Below are 20,853 nucleotides of genomic sequence, written 5' to 3' on the forward strand. Positions count from 1 at the left end.
CATAAAGTCCGTGTCTCAAACCGATGGACTGTTCTTCCTCTCAATTGCAGAGTTCGTCTCCTCCCAAGTTGTTGGCCTGACATCACCGTCTTTGCTCTATCTTCAGACTCTCCTCCCAACCGTCAAAAATCAGGACAGCTGTGTACACAAGAGGAGCTTACATGGACTGTACATCATCTTCCATTCTTGACGGAAGAGACACACAAATCTGACATTGCATGGGCCTGATTATGTACTTGAGATTGACGTCACGACTGGCCATGATCACAGCCCCAGTCACTATACATCCGACTGCATCACATCTGTCTATGGTGTATGTGTCCTGATCCTCCTCGTCCGTCTTCTTCTGTATTTCGCCGAAACAAATAAAACCAAAGGTATCAATATCCCAATCAAGTCTCAAGAAAAAGAAAAACCACACCAACACCATTCGTGAACAATCCGGCCATTCCCGGAACATGGGAATCAGAATAGGAGAATAAAGAAGATATGAACATCAAAAAGTGAAACGGAAGAAAGAAAATAGAAACTAAAGAATCAAGAATCCAACTTGGTCGTACCATCATCACCTCGTCCGGGGTTGTCTATCACACCGAGGTTCCATATCCAGACCACTCACTTTCCCGCTTGTTCAGGCATTTGGGTCTTCAAACGCGACGGACGCCATCGTTACCTAGGCGAAAGCAACCCCCTGCTGGTTACCGACGGCGTGCTCGGGCCGGCAGACAGGCCCTGCTGCTGCCTCTTGAGCGCACGAAGTTCCTCTTCGACCTTGCGGCGTTTGGCTTGCTCCTCCTGTAAGCACATAGCACGTCAGTCATCATGTACACTACGAGAGTAAAGTTGGGAAGTAAATGATAACAAGGGAAAGAACTCACCCTCAACTCCTCCTGGAATTTCTTCCTCTCCTCCTTCATGACACCGCGGAACTGCTCGCTGAGCATCGCGCCGGCGCTCCTGGCACCGCCACCCGCGGCCGCAGAAGCAGCAGGCGCCTGCTGCTTGGCGCTCAACTTGAGCGCATCCAGCTCCTCCTGCGCCTTGTCCAACCTCGCGCGCAGGGCCTCCACCTCGGCCTCGAGCTCCGCCTTTTGCGCGACAACGTCGTCCAGCCGGCCCTCGAGATCGACCCGCTCCCGCTCGGCCGCAATGCTCTCCTTGGTCACCTCCTCGAGGTCGCGCAGCGCGCTCTCCAGCTCGCCGCGCAGACGCTGCACCTGGGCGTTGAGCTCCTGGTTCTCGGTCTGCGCCTGGGTCTGCCCCGCGGCGGCCGCCGCCGCGGCAGCCTCGGCCGCGCGCTGCTTGCGCGAGCCGTACGCGCCGTCGAGCTCGGCTTTGGCGAAGGCGACTTCGGTCTTGAGCTCGACCACCATCGTGTTGAGCTGGTCGAGCTCGTCGTCCTTGGCCTTGAGGTCGGCGCGGAGTTTTTTCTCAGACGCGTTGGCCTCGGAGAGTTTGGATTGCAGCTCGGCGATCTGGGATCCGAGCTGTGCGCGCGCGGCGGTGGCCTCGGCGAGTTGCGTCTGGGCGTCGCGGACGTCGGACTCGAGGGTGGCGATGCGGGATTGCGCGGCCTTGGCGGAGGAGGAGGAAGCGGCCTCGTTGGCTGCGGTGGTTTTTTGCAAAGTGTCGAGGTCCGCGAGGGCCTGGCGGAGCTGGGCCTGGGCCTCGCGGGCCGCGAGCTCGGCGTCGTCGAGGAGCGCCTGGGTGCGCTCGAGCTCTTCCGTCTTGGCCTGCAGCTCGAGGTCCTTTTCCGACTCGGTGCGGTTGTTGAGCTCGCGCTGCTGCCGGATCTGGCGCTGCAGGATATACTTTTGCTCGCGCAGCGAGGTGGCTTGGGCGTACAGCCGCTGGACCTTGGCGGAGAAGGCCTGCAGGGAGTAGGGCTCGCGAATGTAGCCTTCGATGTCGCTGCTGGCCGAGAGGTCCTCCTCGTCGTCACCGCCCTGGCCGAGGGCGCGGTTCCTGCGCCGCTCGAGGCGCTGCTGCTCCAGCTCGGCCTCGCCTGTTTGGATGATGTCCCAAAGACCCATGAGCACGGCGTCAACCTGGTCGACGCTCTGCTTCGCGGCCGAGGCGGTGGACGACTGCTGGATGGCGCGCGCGAGCTCGTCGCTAACGATGTCGACAGCCTGCTCGAGATAGCCAAGCTGGTCGTCCAGGCTGCCGCCCTCAGGAACCGCGGGGGTATTAGCGCCAGCCCGCCCGAGAACCTCCTGAAGCTCGCGCGAAATACCCCCGAGGCGCGCGGCGGCCCTGTTGAGAGACGACGCAGCGGCTTCGGCTTCAGCCCTCGCGTTCTCCACCTCCCTGGACGCTTCAGAAGCTCCGCTCTGTTGTTCCTCGGTAACTGCCGCAATACCCATCTTCAGGAACTCGAGCTGCTCAGCCAGCGATTCTGCCGGATCGCCAGTGGCCGGCGGGACCTCAGATGCGCTGTGCTTAGCCGGGTTGAACGCAACGAGCACGTCGCGCAGCCTGCTGTTGAGGTTCTGCAGCTTGTCCGCAGCATCGGCCATCGCGCCTTGCTGCTGGGCAGTCCTGGTGCGCAGCGCTTCCGTCTCGCCCATGACCTGCTCCTCGATGGCGCGCATCCGGGCATCTGCGTCCTTGATGCGGCTCGCCTCGTCGAGCATGCGGGCGTTCTCGTCAGCAAGCTCGCGCTCCCGGGTCTGCAAGCGTGCGATCTCATCCATGGCGCGCTCCCGGTCCTCGCGCAGCTGGTTGTCCTCCGAGGTCAGGCGGGCCAGCTCGTCCTTAAGCTGCTGCTCCGCCATCTTGAGTTGGATATTCTCCTCGAGAATGCGCTCGTTCTCCTCGCGGACCTTGTCCAGCTCTTCGCGCAGCTCGCGCAGTTGGGCGTTCTGCTCGCGGATAGGCGACTTCATCGGGATCTCGATGGTGTTTTTCCGCGCCCGGCCGGGTGCGGCGGGTTGCTGGCGGCCTGATGGATCGAGCGACAGGTACATGCTGCGGTCAAAGTCGAAGTCATCGTTGGGGAGTTCGACGCTATTCCGGGCGTTGGTGTAGGTATACAGGCTCTCTGGGCTTCCGGGGATACCATTCATCATCATAGGTGCACCAGCTGGCGGTTGGCCGGATTTCTTGGACGAAGCACGGTGGGTAAGCTGAAGAATACCAGCGGTGTGTTCGAGGAGGCGTCGTTGGGGTTCCATAAGGCGTTTCTCCAGGGTGAAGAGCTCCGTGGCAAGTTCCTCGCAGCGGCGCTCGCAAGCCTGTTTCTCCATCTCGGCCTCCTTGGCCGAATCGCTCATGCGGTTGCCAAGCAAGCTGCGACGCTTGCCGTCGGCCTTGGAAGGTGCGTACAAGCGGGCCATGGAGATGGCGGCGTCGCGGTACTTGGACTGGATGGCCAGGTTGGCGCGGGCCTGTTCGACGCGCATGGTGAGGGACTGGATCTGCTTCTTAAGGCTGTCCACTTCCTCCTGCGACAAGATCTCGAACTCCTTGCTGTCGGAAAGGGCCGTCTCGGTGAGCAGATGGACCTGGATCGGGTCCTTGAGGTCAACAAGGGGAGAGCTCTGGGGGCGCATCTCGTTCATCTAACGTCAACCTAGTGTCAGCAATGACGTCGGGCCACAAAGTACTCATAGACGGCGCAAGGAAGCATGCGTACTGGATTGTATCTGGGGCGCTCTTTTTCGAAGCCTGTGAGGATGTCCTTCCGGTAGCCCTCGACCAAGGCCTTTCCGCTGGGCATGATCGGGGGAGGTGCCCCCGGAAAGGGGACGCCACGCCCCGGAGGGCCGAAGTTCTGTCTCGGAGGCGGCGCTCCCACAGGACCGCCTAACCTTGTGGTTGCGCCGTTCATTGTAGTTGGGTTTCTTCTAGTGGCTTTCGAGTCGCAAAGTGCACAATCAAGAAGACATTATCCAAGATGTTGGGGGCGCCCGAGATGTATGGTGTGTTCAGATCGGTCTTCACACAAGTACTGGTAAAATCGTGGCTATGCTTCCATGCTGTGGCGAAGAGAGAGACGGATCGCCCGTTGGTGACGTCTGAAAGCGCCGCGTTGGGCGTCGGATATGTATTCGTCTGTCGTCTGGTCTGGACTTTGGCGCCTTGACAAGAACTGGACCGAGGGGTTCCGGCTCGTCTCGAGATCGCAGATTAGAGTGTCAGGGGCCGAGGAGTCAATTGTAGCTTTGCTGCAAGATCGCAACGTTGGCGACAGCAAGTCGGACAAAACACTCGAGCTGGTCGCGGTCGAACAGAGAATCCAAGCGCGAAAATCGGCAGCGAGAAATTTCTCGGGGCTCCGGGACTCGGGAGAGAGGGAGAAAAAGAGAAGATGAGGTTCAACCCGAAGGGGAGATGATCGCAGTTCAAGTGGATCTTTGGTCCCTGAAGTCAAAGAGCGAAAGCGCCCGCACAAGCTCGATACGGAAATGTCTGGTGCAAGGGTGTCTCAGCCCGATGCCAGACGTAAAATTGGATGCAAGGGACCTCTGACGCCAAACTTTAACGCGAGTCAAGGTCTGTCAGCGACGCGAATAATACACGGAGAAAAAAAGAATCAAATGGCCGTCGCACGTATGATATTCCCTGTCGTTGATGGCAAACATCGAGTTGGTTCAACTCTATGGAAATAAAGTTGGGGGAGCGCCGTGAATGTACATGCCATCCACTTACACATCCACTGCGAAGTTGGGCCCGCGCCAGGCGTTGGGCGGTGCTGCTTCGCTGTCTTGCATGTGGACGGGATAGTGTTAATGTCGCGCACTGTGCCCAAGTGCTGCGTGGGGAGGATCCGGAGAGTCGGGAACGGCGGTTCGGCGAGGCCAACCAATGAACAACGTCAAAATGGCATCAAAGGCTTGGCATCGGGCGCCGCCCGGGAGCTGTCTCTCGAGGGTACGGTGTGTGTTTGAAGCTTCCGATACTGTCCCGATGTCCAATGGATGGCCCGACGGCAGGCCACCGGACGGGCTGTGTGTGGCAACCTTCACGACAGCCGCGAAGGAAACCCGATGGTGGGCATCCCATGCATCATCGCCCATTCGCCTTGCTCGCTTCTCATGGCGGTGGCGCAGACTGTTGGGCTGGACACTACCGCATCATGAGTTCCCACGTATCTCGAGACATAGGCACGGGAGAGGACAAACAGCACGGGACTGAGGAAGGGGCCGCACGGCTGAAGACATCACGGAACTAGGCGGTGACTGTATGTATGTGATGCAGGCAAAGAAAAGGGTCCACGAGGCTGTTAGCCACAGAAAATCAACAGTTGATTCTAAGTATAACTTGGCCCGACGGCGGATCGTGAGGGATCTGGCCTGGCCAGGGACCCATCACATCGTCCGTTCTACCCCGCGTATGCCCCCTCAAAACGCCCCGCGAACTTCATCCAACAGTTGTTGCCCCATAGTCCTCCTCCGGCTGGCCTCGGCCCCAGCCTGTTGCTGTTGCTGTAGCCCGGACGCCGTCGCCCCGGTCGACGCCCCCTCACTTTCCAACCGCCGACGCATCCCCTCAAACTGGTCGTTGCCCCTCGTCTTGACGCTCCGCATGCCCACAACCCATCCGGGCACGCGCCAACGAGTCAAGGCACCAGGGATCAGTTCGCTGCGCCACGCCTGCCCAACCAGCCAGCCGACTACCGCCCCGAGCAGCGAACCGGGCCATTGGAAAAGGGCGAGCTGCAGCGCCATGAGGTACTTGGTCGACTTGTCGGAGAAGACAAGGGCGGGGATGTCGTCGTCGTCCTCGACATTGCTACTGCTACCGCCGGTCCGGCGGGGGGGAGGACCAGTCGTCAAGGCCACCTTGTACTGGTAAATGTGTGGCACCATGGCGTGGTACTGTGCCAGGATGGCAAAGATGAGAGGGGTTGGCCCTGCGGGAAGGAAGTCAAACACGCCCCAAGTCAGCGGACGGATGACAGCCGTGAGCAGAACCGGAGGGATGATGGAGGTAAGCAGCCCCGTGACCAGCACGAACGACTTGGGGTCAAGTTAGCATGACGAGGATTTGTTCGTGTCAAAGACTGGCCGAGTGATGGCAAAACTTACCGCATACTTCCTCGAACCCCAAAACTGCTCGACCACCCTCAGGTTATACAGAGTCATGGCGGCAAAGAGAACCTCGGACGAGTTGGTGTAGCACAGCTGCCAGATTAGGGCGCGCCATGTCTGTCGGTACTGCAAGATGTGGGTGCCGACCGAAATGTAAAAGTAGTGCTTGATATCGAACAGGCTGGCCGCGATGGAAGACCCTACTAGGCCCAACACCAGCGTCCGCGTCACAGGCGTGCTATTGAATGACATGGCGGCTTGAGAATGAGGACTACCTCATGATGGAGTGGGAGGAGTTTGTGGTGGTGGTGATGGCGATGGAGCCGGATGCCGAACGTGACTCGAGTGAATGAGACGTTGCAAGCCGCTAGGCGTGGTGTTGGCAATGGCTTGTTGAAGCTGGGAATGGACGGGAGCTCCTTGATGGATGAATCGGAGCTTCTTCCGAATTGTTCTCCGTGTTCTCGGAAAATAAAAAGAAGAAGAGAACTTGGAGCGAGAGACACAGAAAGCACTGAATCCCTCCAGGTGAGAGTCAGGCTCTCTGCAGGTGTTGGATATTTTGCTGACCTTGCTCTCAAGGCTGATTGATGGTATCTCAGCGTTGCCAATTGATGAATGTCTGTGAAATGCCACATGGACTCTTTGATGCCAAGACCCACATGCACAACCTGAACCCTGACAGACCATTGCAGACCCTGGAAACGCCCCATGACGTCCGGGTCCCAGTTCCAGGGTTGCACCCGAAAATGTGGGCCCACTCAGAGAAACAGGAGGTCGCAATTCAGCGGATGCATCGAAGACACGCAATCTCGAAGGCATGCCATCATGTTCTCTCCTGCTCCTCAGTTGAGACCTCACCAGTCAGTGTGGTTGCTCTCCCTCGCCTGATCTATCCCCTGTTGGCTCTCCCTGGGAGTTTTGTTCTGCTTCATTCCGCTCGTTTTCAACAACAAGAGGGGTTGGGGCCACGGTTTGTTGACTTTGGCAACGTTTCCATATGATACGAGCCTGATAGCGTCGGTCGGCTCATACAAACAGCGAGGATTCCCGGCTTATCTTCACGGAACCCGGATCATCGCATCCCAAGTCAAGTCGGCTTGTCATACATAAACATACATAACTCTACACACCACTCGCCATGCCAAACCGATACCAATCCCGCATACGCAACTGGTTCCTGAGCTCGCCCCCCGCGGAATGGGCGATCAACAAGCTCCGTTCGACCCTTATCGGCGCCCTTTCCCAGGGCCCCATCCCCGGCCATGTCGCCTTCGAGATGGACGGCAACCGCCGGTATGCCCGGACCCATGGTCTGGAGACTGTCGAGGGCCACTCGCTGGGCTTTGAGGCCATGGCCCGAGTCCTCGAGGTGTGCTACCGGTGCGGCGTCAAGGTCGTGACCGTCTACGCATTCAGCATCGAGAACTTCCACCGCCCCAAGTACGAAGTCGACGGGCTTATGCAGCTGGCCAAGGTCAAGCTCGAGCAGCTCATCCAACATGGCGAGCTGCTAGATCGGTATGGCGCCAGCGTGAGAGTGCTTGGCCGCCTCGACCTCGTCCCGCCGGACGTGCTTGAGGTCGCCGAGCGTGCCATGGCCGCCACGAAGCACAACACTGAGTGAGTGCTCTGTCCACCTTTATCGCCCCTTGGCGCAGCTGAAACTAACCGGATTTCCCCACCAGCTGTGTTCTCAACATCTGCTTCCCCTATACGTCCCGCGAGGAGATGACGACGGCGATCCGGCGTACGGTGGAGGAATACTCTCAGACCCCACGTCCGCACAGCACTCCCTTTTCCCAGAGCCGCATTACGCAAAAGATCCTGTCCAAGCAGGCAGGCGCCGCCCCCGATGTGCTCGAGAGCATAAGTGAGTCGCCGTCGACTCCTGGATCTGACGACCACGACCACGACCACGACCACGATGACGCCGTGTCGACGGCCACAACGCTGCACTCCTCCGACTCTACCACGGCCTTAAAGAGCGGCCTTGATGGGGAAAGAGACGAAATCGGCAGTGCCGTTGAAGATAGCGACAGCAGCAAGGACGCTTCCAGCCGCGCCGGGGTGGCCATCTACCCCAACCCTGAGACTATCACCCCCGAGACCATCGAAAAGCATCTGTACACGGCGGGTTGCCCACCGCTCGACATATTTGTTCGCACCAGCGGCGTTGAGCGCCTCAGTGACTACATGCTGTGGCAGTGCCACCAGGATACGCACATCTTTTTCCTCAAGTGTCTCTGGCCCGAGTTCGACCTCTGGCACTTTTTGCCGGTGCTGGTCGAATGGCAATGGAGGCAGAAGCAGAAGGCCCGGGACGAGCGGCCGCGGAGGCGGTTAAAGCAGGAGTGAGCACCGAGTTCATCGCGCACATACAGGCATCCATGTTTTCTACTACTCTCTCTTCTCTGGCGGTTGTTTGGTTTTTTTATGTCATTTGAAAAAGAAACAGAGTCGGGATAGATTCCAGGGAAGGGCGTTGGCGCAATCAGAAGGGGCATATTCTCCGTATGATCTTGGTTCCAATACCAGCAGCATGGACTGGACCCTGCCTACATCGAGCTAGATGGCTGCTCAATCAACAATCTATCATGTTGACGGCAAGAAGTGCAGCTCTCCACGGCATTTTGTTCATGCATCTTTCCCGTTCTGCAGACCACGATCCACAAGTGCAGTCCTTTCGTCCGGTTTTTGTGTTGCTCTGTCCCTCACTTCTGCTCATCCCTGTCGGCAGGTGATTTCTTATCTTATCGGCCAGGGCGGTGACGTATCAGAAGCACCGTTTCCAGCCATGGCCCCACAGGTTACCCACGCCTCCAAGCGGCAGAATGGCGCCGGTCCAGGTGCGGGCGGTGTTGCGACCGGCTGCTTGATTGGGGATGCAAGCTCTCAGTTGCACCTTGGAAGTCCTGGCGTCTTCTTGCTCCTCCATTTTTCTGCACCCCCGACCTCCCGACATTGCAAAGGCCTTCGAGACTCTCCAATGCGCCTCGAAGCTTGACCGTCGTGTCATTCTTTGGAATCGAAATCCATTCGGCCCCAGCGAGGCTTCGGCGTTTTCACCTTTTTTCTCCCGAGGAGGGCCACAGCGCCACGTCCAGTATTTTTCGTCGATTCGTTCTTTTCCGTCAACTTCCCCATCCTCGGTTTCTCCCACGCCTCCTTTCACCCCCTTTCCCCTCGTCCCCTGTCGTCTTCCGCCTTGCTGTACGCCATCATACATTCCGAAATAGATTTGTCTACCTCCAGTCGACATCCTCTTGACTCGACCTCCTCGAATGATGAGGACTTCCAAGACGCCCGCGGCGCCTGACGGCGCGACCGGCGCGACGACCGCGACAGCTTCTGGTCGCCGACAACCCGTGCGCCAAACCCGAGTCAACCCGCAGCGAACCTCGTCGCTCAATCGCAACAACCCCCTCGCGACCGGTCCAGCTCCGGAACAACCCATCAACATCCTGCCCGGCGTTACCCACTTTGCCGATGCCATCACGGCCTTGCCAAAGGAGCTGGTCCGCCACTTCACCCTCCTCAAGGAGGTTGACGCAAAGATCTTTGCTCCTGAGGCTGCTCTCTTCGACCTCCTTCGCGCCGCCCTCAACTCTTGTCCTCCCGACCGCACCGTCCCGCTCTTCCCCGGAGTGCCCGCCGCGCAGCCCGATGCCGCCGCTGCTCCCAGCAACCCCTTCGACCCCTCCAACCTCCCCCGCCGCACGCTCTTCCGCGATACCGCCCTCAAGATCCAAGAGCTCCTTGTATCGCTCGAGGAGAAGAACCACGTCATCTCCACAGCCAATGACGCCCTACACAAACAGCTGTCGCGCATCGACGAGATCTGGCCACACCTCGAGGCCGAGTTCAGCGACGAGGCCAAGTGGGGTAGCGAAACACACTGGGCATACGTCGACAACAGGCAGGCCAAGGCCAACGACAAGCAGGCTGAGCGGTCCCGTCGCGAGGGCGCCGCCGCGCTGTCTGCTGCCGCTCAGGCCCTGGCTGAGGAGGCCGCTGCCCGCAGCAACGATAGGAAACAGGCCTTGGCGGCCAAGAAGAACAACAAGAACCAGCCCGCAGACGCCGACGCTGACAAGAACCAAGAGGGTGGGAAGAAGGGCCAGGGAGCCAAGTCCCGGAAACCGCTTCCCGACTCGGGGCCTGTCGGTCTCGGTATCGCGGGTGCCCAGACCGGCGCGACGGTGACGAACAAGCGGCGCAAGCCCGATGCAAAGACGAACGGCGGCGCTCCGATGGAGCGTGCCATGAGCTCTGTTTACGGCGCCAATGCCTCCAAGAAAGGGACCACAAGTCCCAGGGAAACCCCAGCACCCGAGGGTGGGAAGAAGCGCAAGGCGCTGCCAACCTCGAGCGGCCAGGCAAAGAAGAGGTACGTGTTGCGATTTTTATTTTTGCACACACATCGCTAACTAACTCCTTCCACAGCAGGACCGCCGCTGGCGCTTCGCCGTCCGTCACATCTTCACCCGTCATCGGTTCGTTCCCTGATCCTGGAAAGACCGGAAGGGACTCGCCGATCCCCTCTGGCACCTCCAAGCCGGCAACTTCTCGCGCGCGTCAGAACTCGGTTTCGCAGGCCAACACCGAAAGACGGCCATCGACTGCGCTACCCAACAAGGCGAACGGTGATTTACCAGAGACACCTGAGGAGGGCCAGACATCAAATGGGGCCAAGAACGGCGCGGAGTCAACAGCTCAAAAGGAGACCAACGTTCCAATCATAACAAAACCGGGCGCCCAAAAGCCAGACACTGACGAAGCTCCTCCCACGCCCGACCTTGGGGCTTCTAACGGCACCAAGAAGGATGCCGCCGCATCCAAGGCGAGCGAGGAAACTCCCGCAAACAAGAAGGATGCGGGCCTCGCCATCCAACCCACTCCGACGGGCGTCGTGAAAACCAAGAGCGGCCGCGCAAGCAAGCCATCTACCCCAGCTATCGGGTCCTTCCCCGACTCCTCTGCGGCAAGCGGGGCTGGTAGCAATGGTGGCGCCGGGGGCGCGGCCATGTCACGATCCAGGTCGGCTCGCAACCATGCAGAGAGCGCCGCCGCTAGCACCGCGAATGCCGGGAACAGCAACAACGCCGCGGCAACCTCGGCTGCCGGCGGCGGCGGGAAGAGAAGCCACAAAAAGGGTGCGTCTGTTTCGTCGGCTGCTGCCGCTGTTGGGGCAACACCTGCAGGGACATCTGGTGCTGCAGCGGACAAGGAAAAGGACAAGGACGCCGCCACAAATGGCAACGGAAACGGGAGGAAATCCCAGGACCGCGCGTCTGCCTCGACTGCCTCCACCGCCACCGGCGACTCGAACAACGGACGAGCTGCCCAAACCTCCACCAAAGACCGGCGACGAGACGACGACGGCTCCTCCTCGGGGACGAAAGCTGCCGATGCCGAGAACGGAGGTCACCATGGCAAGAATGGCAGAAACAACAAGCAGCAACAGCAACAGCAGAGGCAAGAGGATGAGGACGAGGAGATGGCGGACGAGGAGGAAGCTGCTCAGGATGAGGAAGAAGAGGAGGATGACGATCAGGGCCAGGAGGACGATGTCTATTGCTACTGCAACCAGGGGAGTTACGGAGAGATGGTGGCGTGTGACGGGGAGGGATGTCCGAGGGAGTGGTTCCATTTGGAGTGTGTTGGGTTGAGGGTGGCGCCGAGGGGGAATGGTGAGTTTCGTTTTCTTTCTTTTCCCTTCTCATCTCCTTGTCCGTCTGTCTGGTTGTTTGGTTGGGCTCTGCTAACTTTGTGATTGTGACAAACAGCAAAATGGTACTGCGAGGATTGCAAGAAGAGGTTGAAGATTGGGGAGAGGAGGTGATCATCATCATCAAGCGCTTGTTGGTGGTGTTGGGATGTTGGGTTTGGGAAGAAAGGGGTAAACATGGTTATTGCTACAGGTATTACATTTTGGGGTATGGGTGGTTTATATAGGGTCATGGTTTCTCAACTTTGCTGTTCTTTGCTGTTGTTGGGTCTCTTTGTTTGCTCTGTTGTTTCGGGTCAGTTGTTTGTCGACTCCTCCTGAGAGTTGTTATTACGCTGTGCGCTCTCGAGCGGAAGGTGGTATATTCCCCCTCATTTTGTAAGGCGGAAAATGTTATTATTAGGACTTACAATGTCAATCAATTCAGTATTGACCGACTGCATGTGTATCATCACTGCTGTCCTCGGGGAGAGTTAAAACTTGCTGGTGCTTATGTGATATTATGGAGGGAGAGACAGACCTCTCTGTGAGATCACTGTATCAGTCTGTTCCGGAAAACTCATACCATACGATCTTCCTATGCCAGTGAGTCACCCAACAGGAAGCTATGGACAATATTTACAGTAACTCACCTACTTCAAGATGAACAGAAAGAAAAAAGACAAGAAGTTCACCACCCAGCCTTACTCCCCCGCCGGTCGAGTGGAGGTGGGAATGGCTACGCAACAATCCAGTGTGGTGTCTGTTCCGACACGCCTGGGGGTCAAACCCAGGACGGTTTCGATTTACCGCGTGGGCGGCCTGGCGAAGCTAGGACCGCCTCACTTGACTTGACCACTTGGCCATTGTCACTTTCGACGGGGAGGCGGTTGGTGCTGGGAGGACGGGGACGGGGGGATTATATCCCTGGGAGGCGAGAGGTGGGGGACTTTGAGTTCCTGACCTTGAGTACCTAGGTAACTACATTAGGTGAAGTATTCTGACTGGGGAGTGTATTTTCTTAGGTACTGAATGTAGGGAGTTCTCTTAGATGTGTCTCACCTCAGGGCTAGATATCTTTGTCCATCTACTCTTTTGCGGAAGTCCCCTTTGGGCAGGTGGACTCTCATCTCCTCTGTTGTTCTCGTAAGGTATTTAAGCACTTGTCTAATAATGGACGCGTGTTCAGCTGATGTATCTCCATTCCTCGGACTCTCGCGACATGGTATCTAGGGATGTATGTAGACCAGACTTGGTCTGAATGGCAAGACACGTCTGTCCGATAATGACCATGATCTGGGGTGGCGCAGCAGAAACAGGATAATCCAAAGCCAAAGGTCGGATTTGGAAAGACATAAGGGACGTTCTGGACCCTACTATACTATTATTTTATAATGAACTCGCCTAGCACAACGTACATATCTTCTTATTAACAACCTGCATACCCAACTAGGTTGTATTGAGATTTCATCGCCCGTATGCCCTTTCTCCCTGCGATTCCTGGCGCTCTGCCTGACCGGGACAGAGCTACCGTCGGGAAGAACATACTCATCTTCCAGGTTATTATAATTCCTCCACACGTAACTCAATTGCTCTGCTCATGTGTAAGATACCTAAGGTGCATATACTGTCGGTGCTGAATACAGCTTGACCTTTTCATGTCAATCTACCTACTCGTACGACGTAGTAGATATTCAGAAATTGAGAATATCTTCAATGATGTATCCATCTATCGTCAATATCTCTGATATCCCCAGCCCTACGCGTCCGACTCGGCAGGTGGCCTGATGAGCGTCAAAACACGAGACGTCTGTACTCGTACCCATGTGCCTTCTTCATATGCACATGTGTAATATCAAACACTAAACCAAACCCTCGGGACGGCCTTTGTGTTGTCATTTCACCATGTCAAACATTGACCACCACCCCTTGTCAAAAAAAACTAAACAGCCTGGTAGGGCTGGATGACGACACCGCACTATGTCAATAAACAATACTTAGTCCGCGAACATTCTGGCGTGAATCATCCAGACACACGTGGAAGCGGTATCGCCGGATGCGTGCTCTCCCATGATGTTGTGGCTGGCTGTGCTCAGGGATGAAATTTCTTTTCACATGTTGGCGGTGTATGGCCTGTACGGAACAACGCTACGGAGTAGGAGTTGTGCATAGTTACAATGGACATTTCAACAAGCAGTCTCTTCGTATGTGGGCCTATCCAAGAGCCTCCAGGCTGGTGTTGTTGTGTCTGGCATATGTACACGGCGCAGGAGCTCCGGGCACGTGTCTTGACTCGGGGACGGTCACGTTGTCGGGCACGGAGGGTTTCGCTGGACTTCAGGGCCGTGATTGACTCGGACCTCATCTCAGCCCCGAAATGAAGAGCACCTGCAGCATCTCGCTTGGTGTGTTGGTCGCCCTCAACTTTTTTTTTCGGCCCCCGGGGCAGCCGAGACTCCAGGGATCCGTGAAAGCGGAGCCGGAGACGGAGCCGCTAAGGCACAGGGCTGGTCATGTGAGGCGGGGATGACACCCGGGGCGGTGTTGGGGTCGTTTTCACTTGTCAATTCCATACACACCCGTCTTGTGTTGATGAGGAGAAATAGGGGACCTGATTGATGAGCTTTGATGGGCGAGGCAACACGGCTGGTTACACTAAGTACTGCCGGGAGATGAGGGGGTGGTTCTTTGAAATGGGACAAGCATGGACTTTCCCGGTTGTCTCCCTTTGTGTGCTCGAGTTGGGAATGGCATTTTTGTTGGAGCTGAGATTAATGAGGCTCGTTGAGCCACAGCATCCCAGGCCGGCATTGGACCAAACCCCTGTGTTTCCAGTCGGTGAACCGCTGGCCGGCACCAGCTCCGAATGCAACGCTGCTGCTTTGGAGCTGGATACAAGGCGAGCGAGGGTCGTGTTTTGTCAAACTTGGCACGGGATTGCGGGTCCAATTCTGTCCAATGCTTGAGGCCATCACCAACAACGTGAACGAAGAAGAAAAAAATCAACAAAAAATCTAGATGCAAGGCGGGAGGCGCAACAAGGGTGGTGCATGCACTGCGCCCAACCTCCGGGACACGGAGGGCCCACAGGGGCGGCTGCGCGCGGCTCCCCGGATTCCTAACACCCCTGTCGTTGCTTGGCGAACCACCCACCAGGTGATGTGCACCACGTGAACAGCTTGGCTTGGATGCCATCATGGAGCTTTCTCCGTGGAAAGCGGTTCACTCCACAAGACGGCCCAAAGAAAACTGTTGTTGAAACTTTGTCCGGGGTAAACTAGCCGCCTGACTACCACAGCCCAGACGGCACGTCTGATCTTGACTCGATTCGACGCCATGTTGCTCAGCTGTTCAAATCATCAGCAGATGCACGCGCTGGGCAGCAAGCCAGTCGGTTTCGTCAAAGACGTTGTCATTTTGCGATTCGGTAGACCAAACCGTCCTTGCTGTAAACAGATGCGTTGGGCTCTGAGTAAGGTAGGTTCTGTCGTGATGTCACGAAAGTTACCAACAGGCAGGCCAAGGTGGTGGTGGTGGGTGGTTCGAATAAGGGGTCGATCCGAGTTCGTATGCAGCGGGTGAGATCAGGAACCGGAAATGCTGGAGATGCTGCCATGGCATGCCCCTCCAAAAGAACCGAATCGAAAGCTCGACCGTCACACAACGTGCTGCCATGGCGATGTTCTTATTTCTCAGCCATCTTGCGAAATTCACCTGGAACGCTGCCGGTGAGCCGGTAGGGTTGAAACCATTACGTACGGCGAAGCTCCGGATGGGCTGCCGGCCTGCAGAGTGATGCGATGCTTTGCCTGAGGTTTTGGCTGCATGCTGATGGTTAGGTAAGGAGCTTGTTTGGTGGCGATCGTCACCCCAGGCGGGCGGTGCGGCCAATGGCGGCAGGGCCGTCGATTCGTCAATCTATGAGTGGCTCGCGTGTTCGGTGTTCCATGTGTCAACCTCTGTTCCTCTGGACATACATCGGAGGTAGGCCTCTCGGACACGCTCGGAACGCAAACATGCATCGCAATACTCCGTAAACATCGATGATTGATGGCTGTGTAACAACTGTGTAATGTAGACATTCGAGAACGGCTCAACCTGGGTTGGGTGTTTTGGTGTGGTTCCATGTCAGGGCCGGGAGATGAGATCCCCCTCCACGTTCCCCTCACTCCTCATCGCCGGGCTCCATCAAAGAAGGTGGACCAGATGCTGCAAATGGTGCGAATGGACAACCTTGGAACCATCGGTCGAGGCCCAAGTGGAGTTTCCAAGAAAAGCTTCGATTTTTATGACGTTGAACAATCTCGCAGCAAAACATGGGAGGTCGGCAGGAAGCTGCATTCCGGGGGCCGACTGCAACTTTGAGGGATCCAGCATTCTGACAGCGAAGCAGCGAAAAAATCGTAGCTACCACCTGATCAGCCAGCTCGCAACTGCCCGAAGCCCACTCTGACTCCGCCAACATCTGACGTCGGTATGTCGTAGTTGCCGTTTTCCGTATTTGAACAAACCCTGACTCCGACTTCGCCGCGCAGCGACTCTGGGCATTTGCCATTGCCATCTTTAATATTGTCCCAAAGCAAACCTTGCACACACAAAGGTCGACTCGACCAAACACCAGTGGACTCCATTATCTTATCCGCATTCCCTCTTTTGACACAAAGTCGTCATTCATTGAAGAGGGCCATCGACATCATCACATCAAGCGTCGTTACGATTGTTACGATCGCGACCGTACCTAATTACGATACCTACTCGCCATCCCTCCGCAAAAAGCCTGCATCCTGCATAGTGCCCTGGTGTCATCTGCACACTCGAGAGCACGCTTCATCAGGTCGATAATACTCCAACATATCCACCTCGACATCCTTGTCTCTGTCCAGAACCCAACCGCTGGGTCCTTCTTCGTCTCGACCACCTGGTCCCCAGCGAACCCAACGGCGCAAGCCTCTTCCAGCAAAATCCACCATCTGCGGATCCCCTACCAGACCGGCACCTGGGCGACCTTCCCCGCACCGCTACGTCGCCGAACCATCTTGTTACCTAACAGGCTGGTCCCTTGACTAATAGAAAACTTCCGGTCAACGTGCCGCCTCCCTTCCGCCTCCTTGTGAGACCAGACCATCTGGCATTCGCCTGGATTTCGTCAGCAAGCACGTCTGCCCACTCCGCATCGAATTACAGACGGACCCAGAGCTGCCATTGGGAAATCCTACCAGCAATTCTCTGGCGCCATCTCCTCCGTCTCTTTCATTTTTCACCCTCCTTCCCGATCCTCCTCGAACCCGACCACCCGGCCGTGTTGCCTCATTGCAGCACCGTGCACCTGACCCCAACCCAGACTCTCTCACCCCCTTCATTGACCTGACAACACCCTGCGCGGCTTTGTGCTGCCATCTTCCACCACACCGCGCCAAGGCACCCCTACCAAGTCGCCAGTGCACCCCCTGTACCATTCCCCAGCTTTCCAGCCAGGTGCCGCTCCCGATGGCGCTCCCCAAGCAAACGCCCAGGGAGGCGGGCCATGCGAAACCGCAGGCCCTCCGGATCCCGGAGTACAAAGCCCCCGTCGACGCCGGCGAGGCCTCATCGCCCTCCACTTCGGATCGGCTCTCTCGCGCTTCCTTCTCCTCCATTCGGGAGAACGACAACCCGCTTCCCCAGACCTTCTCCCACACCAAGGTGTCCTCGTATCACCTAGCCGACGATAGTTGCGACGAGGCCGTTGTCGACGATTCCGACCACGAGGCCAACAACGACGAGCTCACCATCAAGTCCTCGGGCGCCGGCCGGTTCAAGATGATCCAGACCCGGTTCCAGCCACCCGTCACAAACCCGGGAAGCCGCCTCCTCGGGTACTGGACCCCTGCCGACTCCTTCCAGGGCTGGAAGGGCATTCAGGTCAAGGGCAAGCTCGCCAGTAAGAGCTTTGGCGACCTTCAGATCCTTCACCATGCCTTCACCACCCAGCCCAAGCCGCCGAAGCGCGGCCAGAACAAGCCCGGCGAGGCTCCCATCGAGCGGTTGCCTACCGAGATCCTCAGTAAGTGTTTCCCCATTGCGTCTGTCGTCCACACCTGTGTGAACCGTCGCTGACGTATTCCCAAACAGCTTCCATCATCAGCCTTCTCGCCCTCGATGTTCCTCCCAACGGTGTCACACGTCGCAATGTCGACCTAATGTCGTTGCTGCTGACTTCGAGGACCATGCACGTCGCCACCCTTAGCACCCTGTACAGCAAGATCACCATCCCCCACTCCCGAATCTTCCACAAGTTCCTCACCCACATCTCGGCGCACCCTAACCTGGGTACCATTGTGAGGCGACTGGACTTCTGCCACTTCAACCCGGCCCAGCTTTTTTCGACGGCCGCCGAGCGCTCCAAGGCCCGCAACCTGACTTCTGAGACGCTGTTGCAGTGCCTCGAGCTCACGCCTAACCTGCAGGAGTTCCTGGCCCAGGAGTACATCGATGATGACTTGAGTGCTGACGTCCTGAGGAAACTCTTCCTGGGCCTCCCGCAGATCAAGGCCCTTGATTTCTGCGGCTGCGCCTCACACAAGTTCCGCGACGCTTTTGTTCAGGCCATCGAGGGGGAGTGGCCTGAGACGCTGACTGTGCGCCGCCTCTCGATGCACAAGTGCCTGACGCTCCCGTCGGCCGTTTTCGAGAAGTTGTTGCCGCGGATGCCACGCCTCACCCATCTTGACGTGGCTGGCACTCGCATCACGGACGAGGCCCTCGCCTCGATCCCTCACACCGCCCGGCTCACCCACCTCAACCTGGCCAAGTGCACTCTGCTCACGGCCAGGGGAATCATCGACTTCCTTGCCAACCACCCGGCTGCTCGGGAGCTGCAATTCCTGAGCTTGGCTACCGACGCCCGTAGCCACCAGACGCTCGATGTTGACAACGTTGCCGAACTCCTTCCCATCCTCCCGCACACCCTCAAGTCCCTCAGCCTCAAGGGCAGCCGCATGGTCTCTTCCCACATCGACCTTCTTCGGCCCCTGACGAAGCACCTCGAGGAGCTGGCCCTGGGACGTTCCCTGCGCCTGACGGATGTCAACCGCCTGTTTATCCCGGACGAAGAGGAGGGTGATGCCATGCAGCTCGACTGGGTGCCGCACACGCTTCGTTTCCTGGATCTTTCCGACTTCTGGGGCCAGGAGCTCGATCTCGGATACCTCTGCGGAAACGCCTGCGTGTTGCTGAAGTCCATGTCGGAGCCTCTCGAGGTGATTGAAGTTGCCGAGGACGTGTCGAAGCGGGTGCGCAAGAGCTCGATCGTCCTGCAGAAGATGGGATGGCAGATCACCGAGTGCGGAAGCCGCACGTGGATGGTCCGGCAACGGGCGCCCGGCGAGAAGAGGGACGACGGGGCGAGGCGGTGGAAGATGGGCGCCGAGTCCTGGGGAATGAGGAAGATCCCCGTTGCTCGGGCCGAGGTGGGCGGCATGTATGGGTCGTTTATGTTTGGGAGGAAGTTGTGATCAGCATTCTCGGGGGGTTTCTGATTTTTGTTTCTTCGGGGTTGTTCTTTCGTCTTGTCTCGTTCTCGGTCTCTGATGCATCGATACCACACCCATTGCGGCATATTCTCTGAGCATGGCATTTTGCATGACGAGGGTCAAGGGAACATCAAAGCGAAGCGGGGCGCATGAGGGCGTTGGGCGGGACATCGAAGCATCATGATGGTTTTTGTTGTCGGTTTTGTTTGGGGTTGGTGTTGACTCTCTCTTTTTTTCGTGTCGTTTTCAGCTTCGGCGTTGGGGATGTTTTTTCAGATATCATTTCGGGTTTGGGAGCAAAAACAGGGTTGTTGATGTTCGGTTTTTGAATTCGAGCGATCTTGCTGTTGTTGGTATCATCGTTGATCCCGAGATGGAAGACAAAAAATGTGTGTTTTTGTTATGCTGTCTTGTTTGTTAGTCTGTCAAGGAGGAAGTGTCAAGGGAACAAAGAAAAGGACGAGAAAAAAGGAAGGTTGAGTGTCAGTGAGGATTGGATTGTATATAATAAGTGTGATCTTTTAAGTGATAATGTAGCTCTGAAATCTCCGATCATCACTATCATGGCGTTTTCTTGCTTGGTGCACAATGCTCGGTGTACCCTCGGTGGTTGATGTTTCGTGAGGACTTGACGCAGGTGGTCGTATTGCGAGGCGTCCTTGGAACGGATGCTCGACAGATGGCCGGATACGGAGGAGAGCATGGAGTTCTGGGTGGAAGGATCGTATAGCCAAGCAAAGAGTGGTGGTGGTGTAGAAAGGAGATCCCGCGAGAGAGAGGGGGGAAAAGCCGCCGATGATCAACGAAAGACGTGGTCTGCCTCCATGGGCATGATGTTGGGACGTAATGACACACAAGCATGGGAAGTCATGATAATGATCTTGGAGGAGGAAGTAATATCTCTCATTAAAGTATAAGTATCTGGTATTGGGGAAGGAAATGTGGAGGAAACGAAGTTTGGTGTGTCGTTGACCAGCCAGAGAGGAGATGTGTTGAAGGGCGGGAATATGATGGAGTTGGAGTGTAGAATTATGAAACTTTGAAGCATGATGGGGTGAACAGCAGTTTGGGATTCAAGCAACAGTCATTGGGTTGGAAGTATGTAACTTGGAAAGAAAGCAGTGTGTGTGGGTTTGTGCGTCCAGAAGAGTGGACGGGTTGGGTTGGACTTATATCGCGCATCTCAGGTTTGACCGGCTGGCTGACATACCAGGCAGACCGGGAACGATACCCTGGACTGTTTTGTGGTCAACGATGGGGACAGAAAGATAAGCCTCCTCGGGGCTACGGATGGTTTCGTAACGGCTTTTTGGATTTTCCTTTTGTTGTAAGACAGCCTGGCAAGGGACTGGACAGGTACCAAAGGAGGGCAAGTTTCTGATTACGGAACCGTCTGAATCACCTGAATTAGCCCTGTCGGGGATTCTTGCTGAACGCTTGCTGGCACGGATTGGTTTTTGAGGGTTTCGGTGGCCAGGTTGTTAGGTGGGATGTTACAGAGTTGGTGGTTACCGTACCCCCACGCCGCGGGATGAATGAGGTTCAGATCAGCAGTGGTGGGCGCTCCGCTGCAAGTCTGCTGCGGGTGGACGGGTTG

At 56.9% G+C, this 20,853-nt stretch overlaps 7 protein-coding genes across 7 annotated transcripts; 4 read left to right on the top strand and 3 right to left on the bottom strand.

Annotated features, from left to right (window-relative positions):
* Positions 1-669: 669 nt before the first annotated feature.
* Positions 670-3,832, bottom strand: VTJ04DRAFT_8554 (uncharacterized protein; the record flags this gene model as incomplete). The annotated part of the gene is made up of 3 exons (XM_069367004.1): positions 670-795; positions 879-3,563; positions 3,638-3,832. 3 exons carry the CDS (start codon positions 3,830-3,832, stop codon positions 670-672), a joined length of 3,006 nt encoding a protein of 1,001 aa, XP_069215376.1.
* A 135-nt stretch (positions 3,833-3,967) lies between these two features.
* Positions 3,968-4,715, bottom strand: VTJ04DRAFT_8555 (uncharacterized protein; the record flags this gene model as incomplete). Its single annotated transcript, XM_069367005.1, has 2 exons — positions 3,968-4,169; positions 4,654-4,715. 2 exons carry the CDS (start codon positions 4,713-4,715, stop codon positions 3,968-3,970), a joined length of 264 nt encoding a protein of 87 aa, XP_069215377.1.
* A 630-nt stretch (positions 4,716-5,345) lies between these two features.
* On the bottom strand, positions 5,346-6,287 carry VTJ04DRAFT_8556 (uncharacterized protein; the record flags this gene model as incomplete). Its single annotated transcript, XM_069367006.1, has 2 exons — positions 5,346-5,963; positions 6,033-6,287. 2 exons carry the CDS (start codon positions 6,285-6,287, stop codon positions 5,346-5,348), a joined length of 873 nt encoding a protein of 290 aa, XP_069215378.1.
* An 889-nt stretch (positions 6,288-7,176) lies between these two features.
* Positions 7,177-8,393, top strand: VTJ04DRAFT_8557 (uncharacterized protein; the record flags this gene model as incomplete). Its single annotated transcript, XM_069367007.1, has 2 exons — positions 7,177-7,658; positions 7,724-8,393. The coding sequence occupies 2 exons, from the start codon at positions 7,177-7,179 to the stop codon at positions 8,391-8,393; spliced, it is 1,152 nt and encodes a 383-aa protein (XP_069215379.1).
* Positions 8,394-9,322: 929 nt separating this feature from the next.
* VTJ04DRAFT_8558 (uncharacterized protein) lies at positions 9,323-11,880 on the top strand (the record flags this gene model as incomplete). The annotated part of the gene is made up of 3 exons (XM_069367008.1): positions 9,323-10,425; positions 10,482-11,728; positions 11,825-11,880. 3 exons carry the CDS (start codon positions 9,323-9,325, stop codon positions 11,878-11,880), a joined length of 2,406 nt encoding a protein of 801 aa, XP_069215380.1.
* Positions 11,881-17,232: 5,352 nt separating this feature from the next.
* On the top strand, positions 17,233-19,238 carry VTJ04DRAFT_8559 (uncharacterized protein; the record flags this gene model as incomplete). Its single annotated transcript, XM_069367009.1, has 2 exons — positions 17,233-17,788; positions 17,857-19,238. 2 exons carry the CDS (start codon positions 17,233-17,235, stop codon positions 19,236-19,238), a joined length of 1,938 nt encoding a protein of 645 aa, XP_069215381.1.
* A 167-nt stretch (positions 19,239-19,405) lies between these two features.
* Positions 19,406-19,870, top strand: VTJ04DRAFT_8560 (uncharacterized protein; the record flags this gene model as incomplete). The annotated part of the gene is made up of 2 exons (XM_069367011.1): positions 19,406-19,572; positions 19,630-19,870. The coding sequence occupies 2 exons, from the start codon at positions 19,406-19,408 to the stop codon at positions 19,868-19,870; spliced, it is 408 nt and encodes a 135-aa protein (XP_069215382.1).
* Between the last annotated feature and the right edge of the window lie 983 nt (positions 19,871-20,853).

Source organism: Mycothermus thermophilus (genome assembly GCF_041956435.1).
Source record: "Mycothermus thermophilus strain CBS 625.91 unplaced genomic scaffold VTJ04scaffold_6, whole genome shotgun sequence".
NCBI classification, from domain to species: domain Eukaryota; kingdom Fungi; phylum Ascomycota; class Sordariomycetes; order Sordariales; family Chaetomiaceae; genus Mycothermus; species Mycothermus thermophilus.